Source organism: Carcharhinus amblyrhynchos, chromosome 2, assembly GCF_965287045.1.
Source record: "Carcharhinus amblyrhynchos chromosome 2, sCarAmb.v2.hapA, whole genome shotgun sequence".
Classification (NCBI taxonomy): Eukaryota; Metazoa; Chordata; class Chondrichthyes; order Carcharhiniformes; family Carcharhinidae; genus Carcharhinus; species Carcharhinus amblyrhynchos.
This window is the reverse complement of record NC_137325.1, coordinates 133921969-133938499: the sequence shown is the minus strand read 5'-3', so window position 1 is coordinate 133938499 and position 16531 is coordinate 133921969. Positions and strand designations below refer to the sequence as shown.

Below are 16531 nucleotides of genomic sequence, written 5' to 3'. Positions count from 1 at the left end.
GGTTTATCCCTTATCCTCAATCCATGAACCCTAGCTTTAGACTCCCCACCATCGGGAACATTCTTTCTGAATCTACCCTGTCTAACCCTGTTAGAATTTTATAAGTTTCTATGAGATCCCCTCTCACTCTTCTGAACTTCAATGAATATATCCTAACTGACTTAATCCTTCTTCATATGACAGACCTGCCATCCCAGGAATCAGCCTAGTAAACGTTCGCTGTGCTCCCTCTATAGCAAGGACATCCTTCCTCAGCTAAGTACACCACAACTGCACACAATACTCCAGGTGTGGCCTCACCAATGCCCTATACAACTGCAGCGAAACATCCCTATCCCAATACTCAAATCCTCTTGCTATGAAGGCCAACATATCATTTGCTGCCTTTACTACCTGCTGTATCTGCGTGCTTACTTTCAGCGACTGTTGCCCGAGGAATCCAAGGTCTAGTTGAATATCCACTTCCCTCAATTTGATAATTCTGGGTGGGGTTTTACAATCCTTCCCGCCAGCAGGATCTTCCGGTTCCCCCGAAGGAGTGCCCTCCCTGATCTCCTGGGGCAGATTCCCAACAGTGGGGCAGGCGAGCCATGCAAAACTAGCTAGGAGGGCACCATGGTCGGCATGGAACGGTTGGGCTGAAGGGCCTGTTTGCGTGCTGCACTGCTCTATGATTCTATGGGTGAGATTTTAACGGCTTCGCTCATCGCGAAACTGTAAAATCCTGCCTGAGGTCAACGGACGTTTCCGTGGCCCAGCCCCCACCCACTCCAATTCCCATGATGAGGATTGTTTTCATCGGACTGTCGGAGGATAAGGGGGGAACTAATAGAGGCTTACAACATTATGACAGGCTTAGATCGAGTGGTAGTCAGAATCTTTTCCCAGGGTCGAAGGGTCAATTATTTGGAGGCATAGGTTGAGAATGAGAGGGGTAAAATTTGAAAGAGGTGTAAGGGGCAAATTTTTCATACACAGGGTGCCAGAGAACGCGGTGGAAGCAGATTCTATAATAACGTTCAAGAGGAATCTGGATAGATACATGAATAGGCAGGAAATAGAGGGATATGGACCACGTAGAGGCAAGAAAATATTAGGTTAGAGAGGTACCTGTGTTGGCACAGGCTTGGACTGAAAGGCCTGTTCCTATGCTGTACTGTTCTTTGTTCTTTGCTCGCTGTGAATAATTCTGGCCTCCTTCCAGGAAGAGGGCATTGGAAATGGTTCAGGGAAGGTTCATGATACTGGGATGAAGTTTTTTTTGGCTTGTGAAGAACGTTTGAGTAGGTTGGACCTCTCCTCACTGGAGTTTAGAAGAATGGGAAGTGGCTTGACAGCTCAGATGGTGAGAGGATATTTCCCCTTCAAGGGGGAATTCAGAATCAGTGGCCATTGTTTCAAATTGGAAGGTCTCCTATTTAAGGCGAGGAGGAATTTCCTCTCTCAGGGGGAGTTGTGAGACTTCAGAATTCTCTTCCCCAACATACTGGGTCATTGAATATATTCAAGGTTGTGTTTGACTGATTTTTGATTGACAGTGAAGTCAAGGGTTATGGGGGTGCAGGCAGGAAGTGGGATTAAGGTCACAATGCATCTGGTAGAGTGAGCCCAAGAGGCCAAATGGCCTATTCTTGCTACTATTATGTCCTCACCAAAAGATGGCGAGGATGGAAAATGAAAATGGTGCCTTGCTGCATTATAGGGAACTATTGTGAGACTGGAGTTAGACGAGGATGCTGGGGCAAAGCAGGGGGTATATCCTGTAATCCAACATGTGGGGATGCCTGACACTGGGCAATAATTGGGAAGTGTTGCTTCACTCAGTACTTAGCTCAGTAAATTCATGACAACTATCAGCTGTGACTCAGTTGTCGCGATATTACCCGTAATTCAAAAGTTTGTGAGTTCAGGTCTCACTCGATTTAAGAATCAGAAATTTAATTGGTTCAACTATATGGGATTTTCAGTCTCGCTCTGCCTGAGACTGGAAAATCCCACCCAAGGTCAACGGACCTTCCCATTGTCCGCCCCTTGCCCATGGCAGACGGGGCGGTAGAATCCCGGTGACTGGGTACAAGAGCAGGTCCTTAAGTCTGAGCAACTCGTTTCCTGTCTCCCAAAGCTGCAAGGCCCAAGTCAGGTGTGTGATAACCTCCATGAGTTCTAAGGGGAGTCAGCGATTGATTTCCCAGCAGATCCTATTGAATGCGAGTTCCCTTGGTAACAGGCCTGCCCAAGTGGAGCTCCTCACCTGAGTCCATTATAAGGCAGAGACCGGGAAGGGTCTGCAGAAAGCAAAAGAGAAAATGCTGGAAGATCTCAGCAGATCTGGCAGCATCTGTAAGGAGAGAACAGAGCTGACATTTCAAGTCCAGATGACCCTTTGTCAAAGCTAAACGGCAGAGTAAGTAGGAGATATTTATGCTTCCGTGTTCCTCCTTTTTCTAATTTTACCTCTCTCCCATCCATCTCCCCCACTCCTCCCACATCTTCATCTGCCACAGGTTACCCTCTGACTTCACTTCTCTGCTGTTTGGCCACTTTATTCTCTCTATTGACTGCCATTAGCAGCCCTTTCCCCTGGTTTCTGTGGCTATCCTCCATTCCCTCACTCTCTGCAGTATAAATATCTCCCACTTTCTATTGACCTTTTAGCTTTGACAAAGGGTCATCTGGACTCGAAACATCAGTTCTTTTCTCCCCTTGCATTGCTGCCAGGCCTGCTGAGATTTTCCAGCGTTTTCTCTTTTGGTTTCAGATTCCAGCATCCGCAGTAATTTGCTTTTATCCAGGGTCTGCAGAAATACTGTCCCCATGGGAACTTGTGCGTGGACGCCACAGATTAGTGATTTTATTTTGCGTTTAACAATAAATACATTCCTTTCCAGTCGGGCTTCCTGAATTATTACAGTGTGTGACTGGAGGAGTGTAGCTCCAACAACACTCGAGGGCAGCATTATCGAGACAGAGCAGCCTATTTGATTGGCACCCAATCCACCACTTCAGACATTCGCTCACGGTTCAGGAAGTTGGCTCAGCATCACTTTCTCAGGAGAAATGAGGGATGAGCAATAAATCCTGGCATTTCCATTGCTGCTCACATCCCAAGAACAAGTTTTTAAACCGCACTTCAGTATCACGCTGATGCTGTACCGCATTGTCAAAGCAGTCACCTGTTGGATGAGATGTTTAACAAAGCATCCTGTGCCTCAGGGGAATGCAGTGGTGTTATTCTGCAGAAGCTGGGTGACGCAGTGGTTAGCATTGCTGCCTTACAGTGCTAGGGACCTGGGTTCGATGCCTCGCTTGGGTCACTGTCTGTGCGGAGTCTGAACATTCTCCCTGTGTCTTCATAGGTTTCCTCTGGTTTCCTCCCACACTCCAAAGATGTGTGGGTTAAGTGGATTGGCCATGCTACGTTGCTCCTTAGTGTCCCGGGATGCATAGACTAGAGGAAATGGAAGGGTGAATATGTGGAGTTATGGGGAGAGGGTCTGGGTGGGATTGTGATTGTTGCAGGCTCGATGGGTTGAATGGCATCCTTCTGCACTGTAGGGATTTTATATCTAAGAGCGGGGTGGGAGGGGGGGTGAGCTAATTGGCCAATATCTAGCCCTTAACCAACATCACAAAAAGCAGATTATTTTCCCCATTAGCATTTTATTCCTCTTGGGATCTTGCTGTTTAAAAATTAACAGCATCCATGTTATATTCTGAAAGTATCTCATTGGCGATGAAGTGTTCTCAATCATGAAAAGTGTTTTATACATGCAAGTTCCTTCAAATTTTTAAGAATTTACAATCCCTAGATTGCAAATGAAGCCTCTGGGGATAATTATCTGTGGAAGAAGCAGGTTTGTGTTAATTATCTTATGACTTAATGTCCTGTGGAAATGCTTGTCAAGGTATTACGGACAGTCGTTACACCCTTTCATAAATGCCACTCGAGATTTAAGACAATGGTAGATCTTCGAAAGTGGTGAAATTAAAAGCATCAATTAAGTCAATGATTTGGGGGTTGCAATTAACTTTAGCCATGCTGTAAATTCTCAGCAGACCCTTGACAATCTCCACTAGAGTGAAGGGCTTAATTCAAATTGAGCGGTTCAATGGTTTTAGCCATAGGAGAGCAAGCGTGACTCTCCCGTTTGTCCTTTTGCAAGTTGAGGATGAGCTTGGCCACGCAAATAACGGAGCACGGACAATTCTGCCCATCATGCCTTTGAACTCAGTGGGCGGGATTTTACGGCCTCGCTCGTCCTGAAACCGTAAAATCCAGCCCGAGGTTAACGGACCTTCCGCCCCTCGCCCGCTCCCATTCCCGTGACGGGTGGGACGGTAAAATTCCGGCCATTCTCTCAGGGAAACGGGGTCCAGAATGATCCCGGGAATGAAAAACTTGGCGTATGAGGAGCGTTTGAGGACACTGGGTCTGTACTCGATGGATGAGGGGGAGCTGTCATTGTAACTTATAGAATACTGAAAGGCCTGGATAGACTGAACGTGGGGAAGATGTTTCCATTAGTAGGAGAGACTAGGATCCGAGGCTGCTGCCTTAGAGGAAAAGGATGACCCTTTGGAACTGAAATGAGGAGGAATTTCTTCAGCTAGAGGGTGGTCAATCTGTGGAACTCTTTTCCGCAGAAGGCTATGGAGACCGGATCATTGAGTGTCTTGAAGACAGAGATAGATAGGTTCTTTATTGTCAGGGCACCAAGGGTTATGGGGAAAAGACAGGAGAATGGGTTTGAGAAGCTTATGAGCCATGATTGAATGGTAGAGCAGACCCAATGGGCTGAATGGCCGACTTCTGCTCCTGTATCTTATTGTACCAGGTTAAAGTCCAACAGGTTTATTTGGTAGTATGAGCTTTCAGAGCGCTGCCCCTTCATCAGGTGAGTCCTGATGAAGGGATAGCACTCGGAAAGCTCGTGCTCCCAAATAAACCTATTGGATTTTAACTGGTGTTGTGAGACTTCTTACTGTGCCCACCCCAGTCCAACACCGGCATCTCCACATTTTGCATCTTATTGGGTTATGGTCTAACACTCATTCCATCCTGGCTCCATCCAATCTTTCAACCAACACCTCTAAGAAATGTTGCATTTAAGGAAATTGGAGGATTAATGTGCAGAAGTGTCGGCTCATTCAGTGATGCTGGATGTGCGTTGAAAGAAGAAGATGGTATTAATTATCACCTTGACTCCAAATCGCTCCTCTTATTGGCATGAGGATTCAGCAGCAACGGACTCTCCTGTCTTTGAATCTATCCGGTGGCCTGACAGTGACTTCTATAGGTTTGGGACAAACTCTGCCATGTGTGGTTGGAAGGTGATCAGTATCTTGTTCATTGCAATGGTGCCAGGTTCATTCCTTTGCCCAACTGTGTTGAGAAACAGCAATAATTTCACACCCCCATACAATTCTATCAGTTTCTCTCACGTGGAGATTCATTGAAAGACTTGCTGAGTACCAAGGAAGGAAAATCTGACCAAACCACTCAATTCTCTCCCAATTTAGGAGAGATTTCCTAGGTAGATTCTTTACTCAGAGAGTTATTGAGTTCTGGACTTAATTCACTCCAGAATTATAGGGAGGGGATAGCTTGATCTTGGGATTGGACATAGCTCGGCACAACATTGAGGGCTGAAGGGCCTGTACTGTGCTGTAATGTTCTACGTTTCTATGTAATTTCTTGCACTGCCCAGTTGGGAGAAACAGAGCACCCAATGCTGAGGGGGCGGAGAAGGCAGAGGACCTCCTTGTGCACCAGCTCCTGAATCTAACCAAATGCACTATTAGCAGGTCCAGGGAGTGGGCGACTGAGGGGGTCATCTGACCCAACTCTCTGCCCCACTGCAACGGGTATATTCGTGGCCAGCTGCCCCTGGAGAGGGAGCATGCGGTGTCCAAGGGCACCATCGAGGCCTTCCATGCCCGCTGGGCACCGCAGGGATTGAAGTGTATTATTGACTCCTTTAATCACACTTTGGTTTCATGTTTTAAGTTTCCTTTCTACTTTGTTTTTTGGTGGTTCCCCCCTTTCTGAAGACAATCCTTCTTGCGTTGTCCCTGAGTTTGTTTAATATAATTCAATTGTTTTACTAAAAAGAATAGTGGGAGAAACAGGGAAGCGTGTTCCGGAGGGAGGCTGTGGAGATCAAACAGGATCGAGACTTTCTGCTGCATTAAGAACATCGGTGATGGTGTTTGGGAGTGAGAAGTTATCATGCAACAGATTGCAGCATTTCAAAAGCTAACGTTATTCAAGGGGTTTAATTTAATTTATTTATTTAACTGCAACACGGTTTCCAAATTGCTCCAGTAATTCAGGATGAGCCATCCAACTCGGCAAGACCCACAGCTGCACTAATAGCAAAATTAACTCTGGGAAAGAGAGATGGTACAGGTGCCAAGATGACTAGAGAATGGCACCAAGTGAGTGTCGATAATGCAATGTAGGTCTTGGATTACAACGCGAAAAAACAGGAGAGATTGCAAATGCTAACATTTTAAATGGAGAAAGTGAGTACTTTCCAGCCGAGATGCTGATATTTGTTTCTTTACAAGTGAGCTAGGCCCCTTCATCAAATAGAGAAGTTAATTAATGTCATGTGCCAAGCTCTCGCAAACCATGCCCAGTATTAACACTGAGGGACGTTCAGAATATATATTCTCCATTAACTACATCATAAGAATTGCACGAATAACTTCAATTACACATAAAATTACAAATAATAAGTCTATTAACAAAAGTCAGACAAAATGTGAAATGCAATATTTGAAGCAGACAGTAACATCTATCAGATATAATTACCCTGCCCCGATATCCCTATCTGGAGTCCAATTACAGGTTTACAAAGGACATCCTCTTTGATTGTGATTGGTGCCAACAGGTGGTCTGTATATTGAGGAACACAGAAACAAAGAAGATAAGAACAGGAGGAGGCCATTTGGCCCTTCGAGCCTGCTCTGCCATTCATTAAGATCATGGCTGATCATCCAATTCAATAGCCTAATCCTGCTTTTGATCCCATTCACCCCAAGTGCTATATCCAGTTGCCTCTTGAATGCATTCAGTGTTTTGGCATCAACTGCTTTCTGTGGTAATGAATTCCACAGGCTCACCACTCTTTGGGTGAAGAAATGTCTCCTCACCTCCATCCTAAATGGTTTAATCCGAATCCTCAGACCATGATCCCTGGTTCTGGACTCCTACATTATTGGGAAAATCCTCCCTGCATCAACTTGTCTAATCCTGTTAGAATTTTATAAATCTTTATGCGATCCCCCCGCACTTATCTGAACTCCAGCAAAAACAATCCTAACCTAGTCAATCACTTCTAATACGTCAGTCCTGCCGTCCCCAGAATCAGCCTGGTAAACCTTCACTGCACTCCCTTGAGAGTAAGAACATCATTTCTCAGAAAAGGAGATTAAAACTGCACATAATACTCTAAGTGTGGCCTCACCAAGGGCCTGTATAGCTGCAACAACAAATCCCGTTTCCTGTACTCGAAACCTCTCGCAATGAAGGTCAGCATACCATTTGCCTTCTTTACCGCCTGCTGCACCTGCATGGTTACCTTCAGTGACTGGTGCACAAGGACACCCAGGTCCTGCTGCACACTCTCCTCTCCCAATTTACAGATATTCAGGTAGTAATCTGCCTTCTTGTTTTTGCTTCCAAAGTGAATAACCTCACATTTATCCAAATTATACTGCATCTCTCATTGATTAGCCCACTCACCAAACCTGTCCAGATCTTTCTGAAGGATCTCTGCATCCTCGTCACAATTTACCCTCCCACCCAATTTGGTATCATCTGCAAACTTTGAGCCGATATGTTTTGTTCCCATATCTAAACCATTAATATTTGTGAATAGTTGGGCTCCCAACACCAATCACTGTGACGTCCCACTAGTTACTGCCTGCCAATTTGAAATGCACCCATTAATTCCTACTCTTTGTTTCCTCTCTGCCAACCAGTTTTCTATCCATCTCATTCCTCCAATCCTATGTGCTTTAATTTTGCATGGAACTTTGTCAAACGCTTTCTGAAAGTCCAAACATATCACATCTACTGGTTTCCCCCTTGTCTACTCTACTAATTACAAAGAATTCTAACAGGTTTGTCAAGCATGATTTCCCCCTCATAAATCCACGCTGTCTCTGTCTGATCCTGCCACTGGTTTCTAAATGCTCTGCTATTAAGTCCTTGAGAATGGATTTGAAAATTTTACCCATTACCAATGTTAAGCTGACTGGTCCCCTGTTTTCTTTCTACCTCCCTTTTTAAATATTGGAGTGACATTTACTACCCTCCATTCTGCAGGGACTGTTCCAGAGTCTGTAGAATCCTGGAGTCCTGGCTCGACCATTTCTTTGTCCCTCATTATACATTCCCCCTTTTCTTTCTGTAGGGGACCTACATTTGTCTTCACTAACATCTTTCTCTTCACATATCTATAAAAACTCTTAGTGTCAGTCTTTATATTTCTTGCAAGCTTACTTTCGTACTGTATTTTCTCCTTCTTAATCCCTTTGTCCTTCTTTACCAAATTCTAAACTGTTCCTAATCCTCAGAGCCATTATTTGTCTTGGACAATCTGTATGCTTCTTCCTTAGATTGGATATTGTCTCTAATTTCCTTTGTAAGTCATAGATTGCCCTTTTACCCATTTTGCTTTTGTGCCAGATGGGAATGAACAGTTGCTGCAGTTCCCCCAGGTGTTCCTTGAATGTTTGCCATTCTCTATCCGCTGTCATCCCTTTAAGTAACTCTCCCCAATCTATCAAGGCCAACTCATGCCTCATGTCCTCACAGTTTCCTTTATTAAGATTCAGCACCCTAGTCTCCGAATCAACGACTTCACTCCCCATCTTGATGGAACAGTCTGTCAGGTTATAGTCGCTCATCCCCAAAGGGTCTCGTACAGCTAGATTGGCAATGATTCCCTTCTCATTACACAGTACCCAGTCTAAGGTGGCTTGCTCTTTGATTGGTTCCTCCACATATTGGTCAAGAAAACTGTCCCGTGTGCACTCCAGGAATTCCTCTTCTATGGCATTGTGGTGAATTTGATTAGCCCAGTCTACGTGCAAATTAAAATCACCCATGATCACCGATATTCCCTTATCACATGTATCACTAATTTTGTGTTTAATGTCATTCCCAACATCACCACATCAGAATGGATCCATTTTATTTGATAGCTCTGGCTATGATTTATAGTCTAACATTGAACTATATGAGGACAGATGCTTCGGGTTGAGGTGTGGAGAGTAGGAACTGAGAAATTGGACTTGAGTTGGACGGCACGGTGGCACAGTGCTTAGCACTGCTGCCTCACAGCGCCAGAGACCTGGGTTGAATTCTGGCCTCGGGTCACTGTCTGTGTGGAGTTTGCACTTTCTTCCCGAATCTGTGTGGGTTTCCTCCGGGTGATCCAATTTTCTCCCACAGTCCATAGATGTGCAGGTTAGGTTGACCCGAGTGTTAGGGGAATTGTCCAGAGACACATGGAGTCCGTGAGGCCAAGTTGGGAAGCCGCTAAAAGGCCTCCACTGTTATCTCCCGGCAGCACAGCGAGCTGGGAGAATGCCCCCAGTATCTTTACCAACCTGCTCGCCCTGTATCCATTGCCATGAAATCATCTCATCTCCAGAAACGATTTTGGGCTATACTAAGCTGCTTGCAGTTTCAATGTGCTTTCCAATGCAGCACTGAGTATAGAATTAGATGCTAACACAGCACAGATGGAGACTATTTAGGCCACTGTGCCTCTGCCAGCTCATTGGTAGAGTATCCAATTAGTCTGTCGCCTGTTCCCATATTGTAGAAACATAGAAACTTGAAGCAGGGTGAGGCCATTCAGCCCTTCGAGCCTGCTCCGTCATTCATTTTCATCATGACTGATCCTCCCTTTCGTCTCTCCCTCACAAAAATCCTCCTCTGTAATATCACCCGCCTCCATCCCTACCTCCCTCTTGGTGCTGCCAAAAAAAAACACCTCTGGAATCATCTATTCTAACATCCTCCCAGCGATGAGCTTCTCAATGTCCATACTGAGTGGACACCAGGTAATGTGCTGTCTCTGCTCTCTGTGTTCCAGACCATGTCAAGTCTCACTTCTCCATCACCTGCTCATTCATGAATCTTCTCAGCCTTGCCCCTTGCCTCAGATGTAATGATACCCAGGTTAAGTCAACACCAGTCAGCTCTCCACCCTCACAGGGGAGTCTATGGCCTTATGGGATGGAGTTTAGAAGGATGGGGGGTGGGGGTGGTGGTGGATCTAATTGAAACTTACAGTATTCTGAGTGGCCTAGGTATAGTGGATGCGGAGAGAATGTTTCCATTAGTGGGAGAGACTAGAATTCGAGGGCACAACGTCAGAGTGAAGGGACGCTCCTTTAAAACTGAGATCAGGAGGAATTTCTTCAGCCAGAGAGTGGTGAATCTGTGGAACTCATTGCCGCAGAAGGCTGTGGAGGTCAGGTCTTTAAGACAGAGATAGATAGGTTCTTGATTAGGGGATCAAGGGTTACAGGGGGAAGACAGGAGAATGGGGATGAGAATCGTATCAGCCATAATTGAATGGCGGAGCAGGCTGGATGGGCCGAATGGCCTAATTCTGCTCCTTTATCTTCTGGTCTTATGGTCTTAACTTTACCTTTACCTTACATTGGCTCCTGGATACCTCTCCCATATCTCCAATTTAAGATCATTAGAACGTAAGCAATAGAGCGGAACTGGACCTTACAACCCTTTGAGCCTGCTCCACCGATTAGTATGAACATGGCTAATCATCAGCCTTAACTCCACTTTTTACTCATTCCCAATATCCCTTGATTCTCAGAGAGGCCAAAACTCTGTCTACCCTAGCCTCAAATATACTCAGTGCTGGAGCACTGGTAATCCTCTGGGGTAGCCAGTTCCAAAGATTCACAACTGCCTTGTCCAGATCACAGACAAGAAAATATATATCTGCATCAACCTGGCTACTTCATAAAATTATTATTGTAATTTAAAAATGTATCCTGATATGTCTGACTACTCATGAATCATAGCAAGGGAATTCCTAGCCTTCAGAAAGCCAGTGAAGCTCTCGTTATCTTTAAAGAGGCGCTAATGCCCTCTCTGGCTATGGAAAACCAAGTTCCACAGAAATACACCAATATCCTTTACATTTGTTAGGCAACACTCTGGGCAACAGAGACGGTGAGTGGGTTTTGCTGGCTGCGCTCGCCCCAAAACTGGAAAATCCCATCCAAGGTGTATGGTCTGCCCTCCCCATCAGCTACAATTAATATGGCAGGTGGGACAAGAAAATTCTCCCCAGTATGCCTGTAGGCTCAAAAGGGCCCCTGACTCCTCTATTAAACCTCTCAAGTCCCCAGACTAGAAAAATGCATCTCTTGTGTGAAACCCAGGGGAAGAAGTGTGAAGAATGTCACATAACCCATTCCCCCAACCCCCAGAAAGTGCAACGTTACCATGTGGAACTGAACCCAGACAGTTTACCATTTTACCACCCAACAAATAGCAATAGAAAGAGTTCTATCCGGGTAAATTGCTTGGCTCTCATCTCAATATGTACTACTGGAAACATTGGCACTCCTGTATCAGTGCCTAAAGGAGTAATAGAATCCCTATAGTGTGGAAGGAGGCCATTCAGCCCAGCGAGTCTCCACTAACCCTCCAAAACAGCATCCCATCTTTCCGCCCTATCCTTGTAGCCCCATGCATTTAGCTTGGCTAATCCATCTCATTTATACATCTTTGGAGTGTGGGAGGAGACTGGAGGACCCAGAGGCAACCCACACAGATACGGGGAGAATGCGCAAACTCCACACAGACAGGCACCCAAGTCCGGAATCGAATCCAGGGTTCTTGGCTTAACCGCTGTGCCACCATGGTCATCCTTGCAGTAGGAAAGATGGCTCACCTTTCATAAAGGACCAAATCACACCAAATATTGATTTGATTTATTATTGTCACATGTACTGATGCAGTGAAATATTGTTTCTTGCACGCCATGCAGACATATAGAAGCCTACTTATGACATTAAAAAATAAACTTTAAACACATGTGTGGAATATTTCCATGTCGCCAATGGGAAACATATTGGGGGGGATTCGTCATAGAAAAGGTTGACAAGTGCTTGCACTGATCGAGCAGGCAGGCTAGCAGAGAGACGGGCTCTTGGGTTGTTGGGTAGGCAGTTGGATGTTGGCCTGGGGGAGCTGAGAGGTCAAAGGATCAAGCCTCAGAGGGCTGACTGGCTTTTCCTTGACCATGGGTCTTCTTGTGTTGTATAAGACAGGATATAAGAATCGGCTGCCATCAGTGGTGGTGGAGGCGAACTCGCTGGGGTCTTTTAAAAGACTTCTGGATGAGTATATGGGGTTTTATGGGATTGGGGGTTATAGATAGGTGTTGATGTGATCGGCGCAACTCGTGGGCCGAAGGGCCTGTTTGTGCTGTAGTGTTCTGTGTTCTATGTTCTATGATTAAACCGTGTATGTGGAAATCCAACCGAGATTTAAATGCCAGTGACTTTATTTGTAATAAATGAGGGTCACTGTTTTTGGTTCCTCATTATAAGTCTTCATTTAATTCATGGATTTTTTTTATCATCTGATGCTTTTAAAGACCTCGTCATTAAATTGTCCCTTGCTAGTTGTGGTGATTTGCAGTGAGCGGGATACTACTAATCCTTTTACTTTAATCTTGTATTCATGTCGCGTCTTCAGAGATCTCCACAGCTTACTGAAACGCAGACAGCGTAGCCTGTTTTGCTATTATACCATATAAATTATACTGCATAAATAGGTTATTGCTTCCACTAAAATAGCAGACAGAAGATATTCCTCTGCACATGTTAAAAACTTTGCAACGTTAGCACACAGTAATTCAAGAGAGGAAAGAATGACTGTGGCTTTACAGTTTGTTCAAAGCGATGCAAAGGGACGGGCAGCAGAGTTGGGGGGGGGGGGTGGTGCGGTGGGATGTGGGGTGGGGGGTTGATGCAACGGAGAACTCCATTCATAGCAGGAGTGCCAGAAGGTCCCACTGTCAGCCGGTGGTGCTACAAACACCATGGGGGAGGGAATGGAGGAAATCCCACCCACTGTGCGTAGTTTAGATTTCCACATTTAAGAAAGTATATATTTGTATTAGAAGCATAAAGCGAAAGTTCATTGAATGGGATGATGGACTTGGCCTACGATAAGAGGTTGAGTAAATTGAGTCTATAGTTTTTGGAGTTTTGAAGATTGAGAGGCGATCTCATTGAAACATGCAAGATTCTGTCCAAAGATATGCAGGATAGGTTGATTGGCCATGCTAAATTGACCCGTGTCAGGGAGATTAGCAGGGCAAATTTGTGGGATTGTGGAGATAGGACCTGGGTGAGATTGTGGGTGGTGCAGACTCGATGGGCCGAATGGCCTCCTTCTGCCTTGTAGGGATTCTATGGTTCTGGAGAAGCTTCAGGGTGGAAGCTGAGAGATTGTTCCCACTGGCCGGGGAATCTAAAACGCAGGCGCATGGTCTCCGGACAAGGGGCTGATCATTTAGGACTGAGATGGGGAGACATAACTTCACTTAAAGGGTTGTGAACCTTTTATCCTTTATACCCCTTTATTGTGAACCCTTTATGTCTACTCCCATGGGTGCACAGAATCACAGAAACTTTACAGTGCAGAAGGAGGCCATTCAGCCCATTGGGTCTGGACTGGCTCGCTGAAAGAGCAATCTACCTAGTCACTTGTGGACGCACCATTGTTGAATACATTTAACACTGGGATAGACAGATGTTTGGTCTCTTGGCATGTCAAGGGATTTGGGGATGGGCTAAGAAAGTGGAGTTGAAACTTAGGATGAGCCAGGCACAGCAGCCTTGAAGGCCTGTGTGGTCCAATCCTGCTTCTATTTAATTTGATTTCATTTGATTTGATTTATTATTGTCACATGTATTGTGATACAATGAAAAGTATTGCTCCTTGCACGCTGTACAAAGCATACTATTCATAGAGTACATAGGGGAGGAGGAAAGGAGAGGGTGTAGTCATAGCTAGGGTACAGAGAATGTTTAATGTTAATTTATTAATGTCACAAGTAAGCTTACATTAACATTGCAATGAAGTCACTGTGAAAATCCCTAGTCGCCACACAGATTGGGTACACTGAGGGAAAATATAGCATGGTCAATGCGCCTAACCAGCGCGTCTTTCGGATGTTGGAAGGAAACCGGAGCAACTGGAGGAAAGCAGATACAGGGAGAACATACAAACTCTGCATAGACAGTGACCCAAGCCAGGAATCGAACCCGGATCTCTGGTGCTGTGAAGCAACAGTGCTAAACACGGTGCCACCGTGTCCTCCTTGACAGATCAGCTTAATGTCTGTGTGTATATATAATAATATTTTGTGTGTTCCTGTGGGTATTCACCACCAGTGGTGATGAGGAACTCCCCGCTGGCTCCCCAGCTGATTGTCCCCATTGTCAAGATGAAACTCTATCGGTAGGGTCCCTGAATTCCGACCAATATTTATCCCTCAACGGACATCATCAAAAACACCTTGGGGGAAATTTTCCATCCCACATACTATGGGAACTGTAACAAGTAGGGGGCATGGACCATGCAAATGTCCATTGACCGAGGGTGGGATTTTCTAGTTTAGGAGCGAACGTGGCCAGAAAATCCCACGCCTTATGTTGGCAGAACCATATAACTGGTGAACTTGTTGTGTATAATAAGGCCATGATGATCCCTGTGTTGCAAAATGGCACACTGGAAAAGTACTTAATTGCTTGGAGTAAGTTGAGGGAGGGTCTCAGAGCATGAAAGATGCTGGGGGGAGTTTTCCTGCTTTTGCCCAATATGCGGATCGTAGCAGGCGAGAGGCTGACCATGGAAAGGTCTGTTGATCTTGGATGGGACTTCCCGGTTTTGGGGTGAGCGAGGCTGGAAAATCCCACCCGTGATTTAAATGTAAGCCTTTCTCTTACACAGGACTTGAAACAAGCTTTAGTTGGGGCAGCATGTTGGCACAGTGGTTGGCACTGCTGCCTCACAGTGCCAGGGACCTGGGTTCAATTCTGGCTTCGGGTCACTGTCTGTGTGGAGTCTGCACATTCTCCCCGTGTCCGCGTGGGTTTCCTCCCACTGTTCGAAAGATGCGTGGGTTCGGTGCATTGGCCATGCTAAATTCCTGGGAGTCCTGGGATGCGTAGGTTAGTGGGATTAGCAGGATAAAAATGTGGGGTTAGGGGATTAAGGCCTAAGTGGGATTGTTGTCGGCACAGACACGATGGGCCGAATGGCCTCCTTCTGCACTGTAGGGATTTCTATGCAAATGGTCCATCTTCTAATCCTGCCAATGTCCAATTTCATCCCCTGTATATTTCCACTCTGAGAGTCAGCCTGGCTCTGCCCAATCACTCTCAATGTCTTTCTGTTTTTGCGCAGATACTGAGCTGCTGTATCGCACCGCGGATGGAAATCTGGAGAGACTGAATGTTGAAACCATGGAAATGACACTTCTGATGACCAGCCGGAAATTTGTAAGCATCTCTTTGATCTTTCACCCAGATATCGTGCCGGCAAAACGCAGCCGGCAGCGTGTTATGAATGTCAGGATCGGCTGTAAACAAGTCGTTTGGAGGTTTCACAAAAGTGTAATGAGTAATTGTTAAAGAAAGCGAGGCTTTGTTTTATAACACTGTGACATTTTGATGGATAATTAGTGGGCTTTTTATTTAACAGCGAGCACTTGTCTCAGTGCACTGTCGGCACTTGGTTTTGTTTTGCTTTCAATGATTAGGAAGTTGAAGTGTAGATGTTCAGATGCACTTGAAGTGGGATTATTTCCTGCGTGCTGCAATTGTAGCAACACATTGAGAAAATTAGAACACTTATGCCCCACCTATGCGTATTCTTAGAATGCCCCAATGTGCTTTAAATCTGTCATGCAGGCAAGCGTTCTGTTTTATTCATTCGTGGGACATGGGCATCGCTGGCTGGGCCAGCATTTATTGCCCATCCCTACATGCCTGAGGGCAGTTGAGAGCCAACCACATTGCTGTGGCTCTGGAGTCACATGTAGGTCAGACCAGGTAAGGACGGCAGATTTCCTTTATTAAAGGATTTGAGTGAACCAGATGGGGTTTTCCGACAATCGGCAACAGTTTCATGGTCATCAGTAGATTCCAGATTTTTCTTTAATTGAATTCAAATTCCACCATCTGCCGTGGATGGGATTCGAACCCAGATCCTCAGAACATTAGCTGAGTTTCTGGATTAATAGCCTAGCAATGTTACCACTAGGCCATCGCCTCCCTGATTAATGTTGATCAGGGCTGGGATAGTTCCCTGACCCTTTTCAGATACAGCCACAGGACCCTTTAAAGCTGTCAGAATAGACAGACTTAATGTCCATCACATCTGAAAGATAGAACGTCCAATAATGTGGGCCTCCAATCCAATAACATAGGTTGTAAAACCATGTGTGTAGCATGA

General features: G+C 45.4%; 1 protein-coding gene across 2 annotated transcripts in view; it reads left to right on the top strand.

The window, feature by feature from the left end:
* The window catches only part of dpp6a (dipeptidyl-peptidase 6a), a 961250-nt gene that overhangs the window by 653816 nt on the left and 290903 nt on the right, over nucleotides 1–16531 (top strand). For both annotated transcript variants that reach the window (XM_080217553.1, XM_080217561.1), the window contains exon 4: nucleotides 15482–15576. In XM_080217553.1, the coding sequence (XP_080073679.1) occupies nucleotides 15482–15576 (95 nt within the window). The remainder of the gene's footprint in view (nucleotides 1–15481; nucleotides 15577–16531) is intronic.